General features: G+C 35.9%; 1 protein-coding gene across 1 annotated transcript in view; it reads right to left on the reverse strand.

Moving 5' to 3' along the window:
- Positions 1-14,244, reverse strand: part of LOC150102003 (SEC14-like protein 2) — a 166,551-nt gene that overhangs the window by 27,105 nt on the left and 125,202 nt on the right. Inside the window, exon 10 of the mRNA XM_090399949.1 lies at positions 2,062-2,156. Within this exon, the coding sequence (XP_090256075.1) occupies positions 2,062-2,156 (95 nt within the window). The remainder of the gene's footprint in view (positions 1-2,061; positions 2,157-14,244) is intronic.

The following is a 14,244-nucleotide window of genomic DNA, read 5'->3' on the forward strand; positions in this document are numbered from 1 at the left end:
ATTCATTATTTTTAGGTTATTATAAACTACAAAGTCAATCAATTTTTTACCATTTCTGTTTAGAGTGTGTTCTCCATGTATTCCTATATTATTATTAATTTTCGTGTTTCCAATTCTTGTATTTAAGTCTCCTGCTAAAATTATGTAATCATTTTTATTTATTTTATAATATATGTTTTGTAGCTATTTATAAAAATCAATATTATCCTGTTCTCTTCCTTCTTCTGGGGCATATAAACCAATTATTGTTAAATAGCCTCTATCTATTTTTATTCTAGCTTCTATTATTCTTTCATTCCATAATTTATAATGTTTTAACTGTTTTGAAAGGAAGTTATGAATCCAAATCATGACTCCTGCTCTTTGGTCTTTGTCGACTCCACTGTATATCACATTAAAATTTTCAGTTCTCATAGTTCCTTTTAATTTCTTTTTTGTTTCAGTGATTACTGCTATTTTAAAATTTCTTTCATTTAATAACTGGTCTAATACCCACATGTACCACATGAAATAAATACCCACATGTACCACATGAAATAAATACCCACATGTACTTCAGGCAAAGGTAGACAATTAGAGTGGCGACTCGAATTGCATATGTAGTGGGCTACATCTCGTGGCTGCGATAATTCAAATTTGGAGCACAATAATTGGAATTTTGGTATCAAATTACAAACCCCGATAATCTAGGTATTCCTGTACTTAAAAGTCAGAAGGCCAAAGACTAAGTAAAGGACTGAGAAAATTAGACTTAATAGTAATCAATATGAAATTAAACTGTTGACAAAAAGAAAACCAGTATTAAAATCTTGTATTAGACTATCAGAGTGTCGTGTAAATTCCCTTAAAGGTATATTCTCTAACATAGTCCAAACTAAAATAATGTAAAATTTTTAATGATGTATTGCAACTTATTCAGTTGAATGTTAGAGCCTGTGTAGCTCAGTGAAAAATGGTGTTTGCACTCCTCAGCGCTAAATTGTCCGAAGAGAGAGAGAGAGCATTGTTAGTTCGATTCTACTTGTTGACTAGAGGAACTTTTTTCAACTGATTCCCAAGTTAGTCAATCTCTGGCACGGGCAAGTGGGTTTTTTTGTCCCGTAAACTCAAGAAAATTGACTGTAGATCAATTAAATTAGTGATAGCCTTGGGCCAGCTATCTCTGATTGGCTACCAGTGGAAATTGAACTGCGCACTCAGTCTCCAAAAGTCAGATAGGGCTAAATCACATCATATACTCTTTCTATAAGGGAATAAAAGGTGTTAGCCGATTTTTTTTTTTTATTCAGTTGAACTCATAAGTTCATATATAGGACTGCAGCTAGAACAGACATTTCTAATTAAACAGAAACAAGTGTTTATGTAGATAACCCCCCCTCCACACAAACACTTGGTTTATAAAGTAAATTATACTACACAAGACGACAAGAAATTATATTCTTGTTTCAATCCATTACTCAAGAGTGATCAAACAAACTTTGCAGTGTGTGTATCTTCATAACTAGGATACATGTATATGGAAGCAAATAACTGCATATCAATACATATTGTATTATCAATAACTGATAAACATAAGCATTATCAGTTGGAACCATGGAGATAACTGAGGGCTAAATTAATGCAAAGTCATGTTTTTCCATATGCAAGTAGAGTAGCATCATTTGGATATTTGCGAATGAAAATATGATTTCAACATTGATTTAGCCCTCAGCATCTCCATGGGTCTAGCTCCCACTGATGAGATCTCATAATAAGGGTTAAACTGGTCTAGGTAGTGATCCTTCCCATAATACATAGCAATGTACACATTCAAAAGGAAGTGTGTTGTGCATTATGGGATACCAGGGCATCTGATGTGAAGCCATCTGTCTCCATATACGAGTAGGCTAGTTGTGAAGATACTTCACATCTCACACTTGGATAAAGGATTAAAACAAGAATGTACTTCTTGTCTAGTATGATTTATCCAAGTATTTATGCTGATAAAACTACATTCAAAAGAGTAATTCAATTAGCTTATGAAAACTTCAGAACTGAATGTTTATGTTCAAAACTGCTTACTAAGGGCTGTTGTTCGCCATCTAATTTATCTCCTCCCCAACGAGCTGGTAACTCATTGACATCAATATCTTCAAGAATTGCTGGCTTCCATGTTTCTAAATATCCAAAAAAGAAGTTTCATTCCACATATACTAACGTAAATTATAACCTAAAGATATCATTTTTCAGCTTGCTAATTATAATTCAAACGAGGAGAATGATTTACAAGGCTGAGTAAAACTATGAAATTAAAAGCACACCAATATCTGCACCATAATCAATCCTAATTCCAGTATGTGTAAAACGGCAAATTTTAAACTGCAAAAATGGTAAAAAACAAAACTGCTAGCCATGGTTATTAAATATCTGGAAAGTAAAAACTGTCCTAAGACCATCATAAAACAAATTTATATCATATCATTTATGTTGCATAATTTTAATTAAATTAAACACCACATTTATGGACTCAGAAAGACATTTATGCCCAGTTTAATAACTGTTGAAATTCAGACTTTAAACATGTGATGTAAACATAAGGCATTTACACAGCATGGACAGTTACTTTTTTTATGGAAAACTTCTCTATTCCATTCAATTTTTACTATTTTGGAAAAAGGATACTAAGCAATAAAATTAATTTCATAAACATGTCATTTAATATAAAAATTAATTCAATGCGAAGAATGACTTCTTTATCACACATTCTCAGTCTAATAATGGATGAAAGTTTCTCTATTTTCTTTATATGATTCTCTATCTTCTGTTATCTCATCATGTTGCATACATAAATGATAAAAGTTTGTCCTGCCATCTGAAAGAATGGTCTTCCTCTTTTGTTCTTATTCTCCAATAGCCACCACTTAGTGATACTTTTATGTTCACCAAAGAATAACAATTGAACATTGATCTGATAGCATGAAGAATTGTGAAGTGTAGCATCTGAATGAATGAACACTGTAATTCAATGCAAATGTGTGATACAATATCTTATTTTACGTTAACATCCGATCAACATACTGTCCTGATTACAACCATTCCATAGTGGTAGACTTTATTTCAGCAAATTTCAAAAAAATGCTTGTTAGAATAAGTGTTCTTATTACAACTAAAAAAATATTCCTGTATTTAACATTGCATTTGCTGGGTATAGAAAAATGTTTGTAAAAAAACACTTATTGCTATTATTATATGTAGTACATTCTTTAAAATAAAATTTTTGCTATATTTCTGAACCATTCTTCAGTGGAGTTCCGATAACACTGGTAATTTTAATGCTCACAACAATCCTGTCTCAAATCTTTTCTTCCAGGCTTATTTCTAACACTGCTAAAAACAAAAATCTCTAGTTAAGATGACATTTTTTTTCTTGGAATAACTCTAACCTCCAATCTTTTTTGGCATAAATGTGTCACAAGTATTACCTCATTAACATTGAAGACATTACCATTTCTCCTTTGCTGTATACTTTATCTCTGAACAACTGACCACATACAAATCAAAAACAGGTCTAGCAATGAATCTCGTTCTGATATTTGGGGTGATGCCTCTAAGAATTCTCTAAAAATTATTACCTCATTATTATAAAAAAGATCGATTTGGTTCACTAATGATCCATCTCTTGCTCACTCATCCCTATTTTTCAAGAAGATGTTCATTTTCTGCTCCATGCATTTTCTACTGTTTAGCAGTTCAGCTGCTGCTGTGTTTCACAGAACAAATTTTTCTTCTGCTTGGTTTGTTCCCTTTAATGCTATCCTTTGGAACAAACTGTCCTTTGTGTCTTTCCTATAGAGCAGTGGTTCCCAATCTGTGCTCCTTTTGAAAGTTTGTCCTTTTCTACATGCAACATCATTAACTTTTTCATGGCTATTGAGTTAAAATTGGGAGAGACTTAGTACATATAATGGATTCTTTACTAAACTATAAATCATGGCTTGCACAGTGCTCCCCCCCCCCCCCACCTATATATCTCATACTCCAATTTCTTCTAAGCAATATGGCAGAATACCAGCAGAAAATTATTTCCTAGCTAACCTAGAAGCCTCCTAAAGCACTACTATTACAAGTATATCATCTAGAGACTAGTCAGTGAAATAACCATTTTAAAGGTTCACGAATGAAAGAAGAAAATATTCAGTCTCTCTCTGATGTATACCTCTGAAAACATCACTCACATTGCATACTGGAAGAAATGGGGGGGGGAGAAAGTAAAGAAGCCAACTTTGGACCTACAGACTTCTAGACTCCAAAAGCAAAGTGATATTACACTGAGCAATGAAACTCATCTACCAGCTAGTGGTGCCTGGTACCACAAATGTGACTATCTTATCCTCTATGGATGGATGAAATGATGGGGTATGGATGAAATCCCTTAATTCCAGGTTACATTAATTCACATCTGGATAGTTTCTTCTAATCTGATGCCTGTGGACATGGGATATATATATATATATATATATATATATATATATATATATATATATATATATATATATACATCCAAGGCTAGTAAAGGACTACCAAACATGAATGCTTAAACATAGGAATAAATGTTGCTGCTGACTGAGTGGACACTGTTGAAGTTTGCATACTCCATTGCAGTGGCCTGGAATATCAGTTTCATCAGCATTTTAGACTTCTTTAAGTCTAGTCCAAGATCCTGCAATCATGTAATATTTATCTTGAGAAGAATATCTTCAGTTCTCTTTGGTAGAGCTTCTAGTTGTCTGTAGAATGGGGGAGGCTGGAGTTATTAGTAATTAAGCTGATCAGCTATTCAGGAGGATCTGAACAAATTAGAATGCTGGAATATTAATCCACACATAAAAACAGTTGATGAGACTGTCTTATCAAATGTTTTTTTAACATTTAAATTATGAATTTCATAATTTAAATGTCTGCACGGTTAGCTGAGTGGCTATGCGCTTAACAACCATATGCCTGGGGGAAAAAAACAATATTCCATCGCTGACATGAGTAGCTTAGGATCTCTTCTCAGACATAGCCAAGTTAGCCAGTCTTGGGTGTGGACAGCTGGGTTTTCCTCCCACAAGAAGACAAACCGGCCTCAAGAACTCAACACATCTACAGACATAGGATACACCAGGAGGCATAGGGCTAACTACCTTATCCTTGTGTATGGTTGCGGTTAAATGAATAGAAAACCCTCGACACAGCAAGGTAAAAGGAAGATTTCATAATTCAAATGTTGTTACCAATTCTTCTGTCTACTCCCTGAATGAAGCTCATGACATATTGAGCAAATATATTTAAAATTCATTTAAAACTTGATACTATATAGTACTGTAGTATTCATATCAGGAATTTGATGACAACTACTGATTCACACTTTGGTCAAAGTAGTAGATGAATATTGGGAATAAATTGCAAAATGACAATTGGGTATCAAAATAAAAAATGGAAAATCTTAATCCTCAAGCCACTGGTGTGTGCATGTGTGTGTTGAAGGGGAAAACAAGTACAATCAACACTTTCAATGAAATGTTCAGCAACTTGTCATACAGAAACAATCCACTGTTGGCAATTATTAATATTTTGTAAAATGATTAACAATACATGGATAAATTCATTGTTATTTACTGCACCAACGAATATTGCTCAAATATGGCATAAAACTTCTGAAGGGCAGTAATCTTTCATGAAAAAGATTACTGATGATCTCAATGATGGCAAAATGACTAGATACACTAAATTTACCAAGAATTTAAAATATTCTCAATACTTCAACAGTAAACCCTGCAGCTTCAATTTCAGCATTTCTACAGCACCTCAGATTAAACTATTTGCAGCACATGTTCAGGGGAAAAAAATGTAGGTGACATCTCGGTCAGTCAAGAATACCATACCCATTCTTCAGTGGAATGAGGACAACCTTCTTAACTTTAGTGATAAGAGAAATAGTCCTATCTTATTTTTCACAATGAAGATTTCACTGCATTTCTCTTTATCTCAGATAATAATTGGATTTTTACAAAAAAGAGAGAGAGGTCTTTCTCTAAACAAGGCACTACTTCTCACATGTACAAGTGCTAACACTACATAAAATTCAAATCCATCCAATCTTAGAATACTGCACTCACATTTATGAAGGTGCATCAAAAACACTCCTTAAAATGGTTGAGGGATCAAGAAAATAGAAAGACAGCTGCAACCTTTCTTAGAGATTCTTCGGTTATTTCTTATAAGCATCTTGTTTACTTTATGTCTTTGCTATAGTATTTTAACAAGCATAGTTCTGTTTGAACTGGTCACCATTATTCCTCCACTTTCCTTTGAACCATTAAGATAAAAGCAAGGTTTGTAACCTTCAAACCTAGTGGAACCAATTTCTTGTCATCCTCTTCAATTCATTTACCTCAGTAGATGGAATGAAAGATACCAGCCTTTCTCAAACTATTTTCTATATAAAGCCTGCAACCTCCACCTGTTCATGAAACATGAACTTATTCCTTCTTTTCCCTTAACTGCTTATCTACACATGATACTAATATGCTATATATTTTGTAACATCTCTCTCTCTTTCTCTCTTTGTCTGTGTGTGTGTGTGGAGAGAGAGAGCCTACATAGTTCAGTATTGGTATCAGTGTTACTCTCTGATTGGCAAGACCAGGTTTGAATCCCATGTAGGATGCAAAGAATCTTTATAATGGCCTTTCAACTGAAGGTGAATTAGCTGGTTTCATACAGAAGTGAAAGGATTTTTTTTCTCACAAACCTTCAGTTTTTCATCATGCAAGACAAGCTGGTCAAAAAATATTCATAATAGAGCCTCAGAGTATAAATAATAAAAAGAGAAAAAAATATAATTAAATACTGAACTTACTAATATTTTGCTGGTTTTCTATTCATCTTCAGAGCACAAATTACAACTGTGACAAGCACACAGCACTCAACTAGAAACAATTGAAATTATAACTGGGAAGGAGAGCGTCCATAGCTCAGTCGGTTTTGACAATCCCTTTGGTTGGAAAGACCTAGGTTTGAATTCTCTCTATGATGCAAAGAACCTTTATCAGGGCTTTTCAACTGAAGGTGAGTTAGCCGGTCTCATACAGAAGTAAAGAATTTTTTTTCCAGGAAAGTTGGGTTTTTCATCCCTCAGAATAGACAAACTGGCCATTAAAACACATGCAGTTAGCATATACACACACACGGACAAAGAAATTAGCGCACCTGGAAGAAAACATGGTACAACGGTGAAACTAAGCAAATAGCTAGGTGGTATGCAAATGATCCAAGTTTGGTGCGATTGCACATGCCCACACACCCTGTGGTGGCACTGCAAGCACAAACCGGCAGCCTTATAAAGCTGGCGTGCAGTCGATAGCCGATTAAAGCAAAAAGCACCGACTGACACAAGCTAGAGTACAGAGTGACAATAATGCCAGGTAGATGCCAGAGACGTTGATTTAAGCAATTTACGGACTTTGACAGAGGCATGATCATTGGCCTGAAAACCGGAGAGTGGTCAGCGGGCCGTATAGGCATGCACATGAACTGTTCTGACCATACTGTCCAACAGTGTTGGGAGCTGTGGACACGTTCCAGCACTGCCACACAGCAGAGCGGCACCGGTCAGATCAGGAGGACTAATGCTAGAGAGGATCGACGGATCATGCAGCAAGCATGGAGGGATTCCACGGTGACCAGGTCCACTATACAGGCAGATGTAGGGGCTCCTGTGTGCCCACGAACCATTTCCCGACACCTTGTGGAGGCAAATCTACGATCCCAGTGCCCCTTATGTGTGCTCCCATTAACAGTGCAACATCGCTGACTCCATTTGCAGTGGTGCCAGGCGAGAGCGACATGGAACGCCACAGACTGGCGACGTGTAGCCTTCAGCGCCAAGTGCCACTTCGTCTTGGGAACAGATGATCATCATGTCTGAGTGTGGAGGACCCCTGGTCAAGGACACAATCCTAACCTCGCTATCGAGTGCCACACCTCCCGCACTGCAGGCATTATGGTCTGGGGAGTCATAGCCTACGATAGCCGATCACCCCTCGTAGTGGTACGTGGCGCATTGACGGGGCAGTGGTATGTGGACGACATCCTACAGCCCCACGTTCTCCCATTCCTGGCCAGGATACCAGCGCTATACCAGCAAGATAATGCCCGTCTGCACACGGCTCGGGTTGCCCAGACCTGCCTACGTCGTGTACAGACACTTCCATGGCCTGCCCGCTCCCTGGACTTGTCCCCTATCGAGCATGTTTGGGAGCAGCTGAAATGTCAGCTCCCACCGTGCTGCAATATTCGGGATTTGGAGCACAGCATCCAACACATGTGGGCCCGTCTGCCGCAAGACAACATCAGGCATCTGTTTGCCACCATGCCGGACCATATTGCAGCATGTAACGCCGCACGAGGCGGTGCAATGCACTATTGATGACGATCGGATTGCATACCACAGATTCCTTTGTGATTGTCTTTCAGCTCTGTTTTTGCCATCATGCAAAAGTGCATCACTCATCCGTATCATTACACTAATAAAATTTCAGTTGAATCCTATGCTTCCTTCTTGGTGTGCTAATTTCTTTGTCCGTGTGTGTATAATACACTGCCAGTAGGAATCTACAGTTGTCCCCCCCTGCCGAGGGGGCTGTAAAACCAGGCAAGAAACCAATGGACAAATAGTCCAGCACCCCACAGCAGTGTACTGGTTAAGGGGCTAGACCCATCTAGGCACCAGCTTAGGGACAAAAAAATAATGTCCTAACATAGCACACTTCTACAGGCTGGATAACCATTAAGTTAATTTGGAGAAGTCAAGCTATTTGGTCTTGGAATGACTATCTTCCAGACTTTCAGCATTAATGTCACTATATTTATTGAGGTTGGAAGAGTGCTTCATAGCTGATGCTGATTCCAAAAATAGTCTCACAGACCTATATCAATTTCTAGGTAATGCCAGTGTTTTCTTCCATTTAATTATGCATGAAGACTTATCTAGAGTATGGTCTGCAAGTTCCAACTTGCCATATAGATAATCACAGATGTAATTTTTGTGTTCTTCAAGATGGATGTCCAAAGCAGGCTAAACTGCAGGCACAATTAACTTTTACATACTTCAGGATGTGCAAGAGGATAAAGTTGATCCTTAGGAGAATATGTGAAGGAAGCTGGCTGAATGAGTTCTCTACAAATATTATCTCCATACCACTTTATCTCCAACCCACCCATTCAGTTTTTTCTCCTGGCGCTGCTTATACTCTTAAGCACTTCTAGCAGAAAGGCTTAGACATTGGTTATACATGCTTATTAAATTACTTAAGGAATTTACAACGTACAAGATATAAATTAAAATTAAACTTTAATCTATATTCCAATATTTCAGCAACATCACGTTGCCATTTTCACAGGAACTTAAAATAAAGACAGTAACTGAGGACAAAGCAGAAAGCTGTTGTTTCTCCTAAAAGTCCTGATGGTGCCACCTAGTGGGCTATATACGTATTCTCGGCCATTGGGCTGAAGGTCTTCTGATGTAAGTCTCCCAAATTTGGGGCAGTCTCATGCAACCAAATTTGTTGAGGTTTGGAATGTTTCTTAGGGCTGAGGCTGATTCCATGAATAGCCTTTCAAATTCGAATTTACCACGGTGTATTACCGTGGCTTTCTTCCACCGTATTCTGTGGCAAGTATCCAGAGCATGATCTGCAAGACCAGAATGGCTGTACTGGTGAAAATGGATGTAGTCCTTGTGTTCTGAAATTCTGATATTTGCTGTCCTGCCTGTTTGGCCAAAGTAGGACAACTTACAGCTGCAAGGGGCCTGGTATACAACAGGTCCCATGCAGCTAAGTAAGAAACATGCCAAACCTCAACAAATTTGGTTGCATGAGACTGCCCCAAATTTGGGAGACTTACATCAAAAGACCTTCAGCCCAACAGCCGAGAATACGTACATAGCCCACTAGGTGGCACCATCAGAACTTTTAGGAGAAACAACAGCTTCCTGCTTCGTCCTCAGTTACTGTGTCTTTATTTTAAGTTCCTGTGAAAATGGCAATGTGACATTGCCAAAATATTGGAATATAGATTAAAGTTTAATTTATATCATTTGTACATTGTAAATTCCTTAAGTAATTTAATAAGCACTCTTAAGCACTATTATGAATAACCAACAACACTTGAGTCTTTCTATATGTATACAGTCATAAAATACAACTGACAGCTATAGTAGCAGACTATGTAGAGCAGTGCTTCCAAAACTTATGGATGTAAAGGCTCCCCCCCCCCCCCCAATATTCAATATTGAATTTATATTCAATACAAAACATACACAGCAAATATTTTCTTGAGGATATATCATATTTCTCATATCTTCCTTATCTCCTCCATTCTAGTAAGGGTTGAGGTAGGCAAACAAGGTGGCCCTTTCTCTCCAAGTGTTCCATCCACATTGTGAATTATGCAACTTGTAGTGTTTTTTTTTTTTTTCCTTTTTAAGTTGGAATTGAACCCTAATATCTTACATACACATTTGACATGGCACACTTAGTCTTAAAACATTTTAAATTTGTGTTCATTATTTCGCAGCCCCCCCCCCCCCAACAAAACTAACAGCCCCCAAGGGGGCTGTGGCCCACAATTTGGGAAACGCTGATGTAGAGGACAAGAAGCCATCGGGCCTAATAAGTATGGAAAATATGAAGTTTTTTATTTGTGTATATTAGGGTTCAATTGGAACTTAAAAAGGAAAAAAAAAAAAAAAAAACACTACAAGTTGCATAATTCACAATATAGATGGAACACTTGGAGAGAAAGGGCCACTTTGTTTGCCTACCTCAACCCTTACTAGAATGGAGGAGATAAGGAAGATATGAGAAATATGATATATCCTCAAGAAAGTTGTGATAATCACAATCTAAAGTGTATAATAAGTGTTATATGTTATACACTTGTCACAATACCACTGCATCATTATATCAGTTGCTTTAATATCATTTTTTGTTCTAGGTGTTTATCAGAAATTTTCAGCCCCCCCTTCCCCCTCGTATATACATATGCAAGTAACTTAGTTGGGAACTTCTTGCACAAACTTTTGTTTGCTTACATTTATGTAAAATACAGATAAAAACAAGAAAAGGACTATTTAAAACTTAAAATCCTGCTCTTTTCCATTGTAGGTCAGTCATGTTTATATTAAATCAAAACAATTCTATGTACTACTTCCCAGGCATCTGAATGAACTCTTGACTATATTACCATAGAAAATGGAAGTCAAATTGCTAATAAAGTGAGATTTTTTTTTATTTTCTACTATAAGTGCAAACTTTAATTCATATTAAATATCATGCCCCTTGGTAAGCTGGCAAAAACCACTGCTCATTTACCATGATTTGTGTTTAAACCAGCATAAGGCATATATGTTTGTAAATGCCTATTCTAGATAAGTTGCATAGCTCCTTGAACTGTCTTAAAAATAAATAAATCAAATATGCAACACGCAACATTAAGCCAAAGATATTTAATCCATTTCTTATAATACCTACCCATCAGTGGAAAAGGAAGCAAAAACAGCCTAACAAAAATTAGCTGTAATACCAGGACTAACTTCATAGCCAAAAGAATAAATCTGAAACAAAAAATAATACAAAACAAACAAAAAAAAAATGATATATCTAAAATAAAAGTATTACATAAACAAAAAAATAAAGGCAACAAAAATAAAATAATATTAAATTAAGTAACAAATCATAATGACCAATTTGAAAATAAATGCAAAAAATAAATAAATAAAATAAAATAAAACTACTTAACACTCATAACCACTGAAAATGTATAGGTGTTCAATGGATACAAATAACTGAAAAAGAAAAAAAAATTGCACACAACATTTAACTCTTACTATAGCAAACACACAAATTCAAGAAATGCTTCTGCACTGCATTTCATTTTTAAAGATGTGAGGCACTAGACAGACCTCTTGATACAGTATTTTCTTGCATAATGACACCTGTGGAGTATCTATAACTAGAGGATAACACATATGCCAAATATTCACATAATAAAGTTTAAAATTTATTGTACTATGGCATATATGATATCTCTAGTTTTAATACAGTAATCTGCTAAGTTTTTTTTAACAGCAAGTGTGAATTAAAACTTTTATTTAAATAAAAGTTTAATAATAAGACAATAATAATAAAATAAATAATATATTTATTTACTTATTTGCTGATATTTCACTGGTTTCATATATATATATAGCACCTTCAGGACACAAATGTAATGGGCAACACAAGGAACTAAAGTCCTAATTCTTGTAGCAAGGCTCATACGTTGGTCATACATAACTGGAAATTAGCTTAAGGAATTAACAATGCATATAATGGATATTAATTAAAGCAAACTTTAACGAATACCTTCAATATTTCGGCAACGTCACGTTGCCATCTTCAGGAACATGCAAATATGATATGTGCATGCAGGCACTAACAAAAGCAAATGAGGAAGAAGGCAAGAAACTAATATTGTTCCTAAAGTCCTAATGGTGCCCCCCCCTAGCAGGCTAATTGGGTTGTCTTGGCCGTTGGGCTGAAGTTCTCATACTGTAGACTTCCCAAATTTGAGGTAGTTTCATGCACCCAAATTTGTTGAGGTTTGGAACGTTTTTTAGAGCTGCTGATGATTCCATGAATAATCTTTCGTACTTGAACTTGCTGCGGTGTATTATTTTAGTTTTCTTCCAATGAATTCTATGGCAGGTATCTAAGGCATGGTCTGCCAGTCCCGAGTGGCTGTACTGGTGAAACCGGATGTAGTCTTTGTGTTCTGAAATCCTGATATTTGCTGTCCTGCCTTTTTGGCCAAAGTAGGACAATTTACAACTTCAAGGGACCTGGTATACACCCATTAGGTCTAGGGGGAGTGGTTGGTCTTTGGTAGAGTCCTAATTGGTGCCACCTATTGTTGGATAGCTTTAACAAATACTAGATCTTAAAATGATGGTCTCCCAGATCTTTGGTAAATTCATACAGCCATATTTGTTGAGGTTTGGATAAGATTTTAAAGCTCCTGCTGATTCCAAAACAGTCTAACTTTTAATGGCCTCTGTGCAGCACTAATGTTTTGCTCCATTTGCTCCTGCATTAAGGCATGGTGTAAATATCAATTTTTCTATGATATTATTATTTATTGATAATTATTTTTTTTTGTATGTCGAAATGTGCCAATTGTAATATTCTATGATTTAATTTTCTTATCTTATTCTCTTTCCTTATGTCTACTTTACTTTTACTCGTTTAATCTTTCTGTTAAGTTCTCTTTACCTTTTTCTATCTTAAGCCAATTAATTTAGTCCCCGCTTGTAATCCTTTATACTACCCTACAAGTGTTAGCACTGTTAGTAAAAGACCTCTAGAATAGGCAATTCACGGATACAGTGTAAACTATTTCCCATGAGATATAATTCAGGGAAAATTTATTTGTTTTTTTGACTGCGCCACCCTGAATTAAAGTTGTGGCACAGGAAAAATAGTTATACCACTTATAGAATATTAAACTTTTAAAAATAATACCTTAAATAGTCAGTCATGCCAATTTCTCTAATTTTAGGCATGCAGGTTCGATATTTTTATGAGACAGTGCATTGGCAAAACAAGATCAGACAAGCTATTAACAAAACAAACATGTTTATTCATTCTAAGACAAATTATTTACAAAATTCAAACAGCACATATCATGTGTCTGGTTCTAACTAAGACAACAAGAGCACAATGGAGACAATACAATCACGTGTCTAATTCTCCACACAATCATTTAAGCAATTTCGCTCAAGCTTTAAGACAAAGACATTATAAATACATATAAATTTTCAGACACTTGGGTAGAATTTAACATACTTTAACTTCACTCACGTTATAAACAGAAAAGGCAAAACTTAAACCACATTCAATTTTTTGCATTACAACAACATTAGCAAATCTTAGATCTCTATATTCTACTATTCACATTCAACTTGAAGTATGGCTTTCCGACCTCTGTAGTACTTTCTATGCTAATAATTACCAAAACCAACATTAGTCACTTGAACTTTACAATCTAGGATATTACTTAAAAATCTTTGCTAGTTCATTACACAGTCCTAGATCCTTAAGGGCACGTTCTGCTTCTTAAAAAAAAAAAATTCCGATCAAACAATAGGTTAGAGCAGCAATAATTCAGCATATACGT

The sequence above is a fragment of the Typopeltis vanoorti genome, chromosome 11, assembly GCF_054136105.1.
Source record: "Typopeltis vanoorti isolate ZY-2024b chromosome 11, IOZ_Tvanoo_1.0, whole genome shotgun sequence".
NCBI lineage: Eukaryota > Metazoa > Arthropoda > Arachnida > Uropygi > Thelyphonidae > Typopeltis > Typopeltis vanoorti.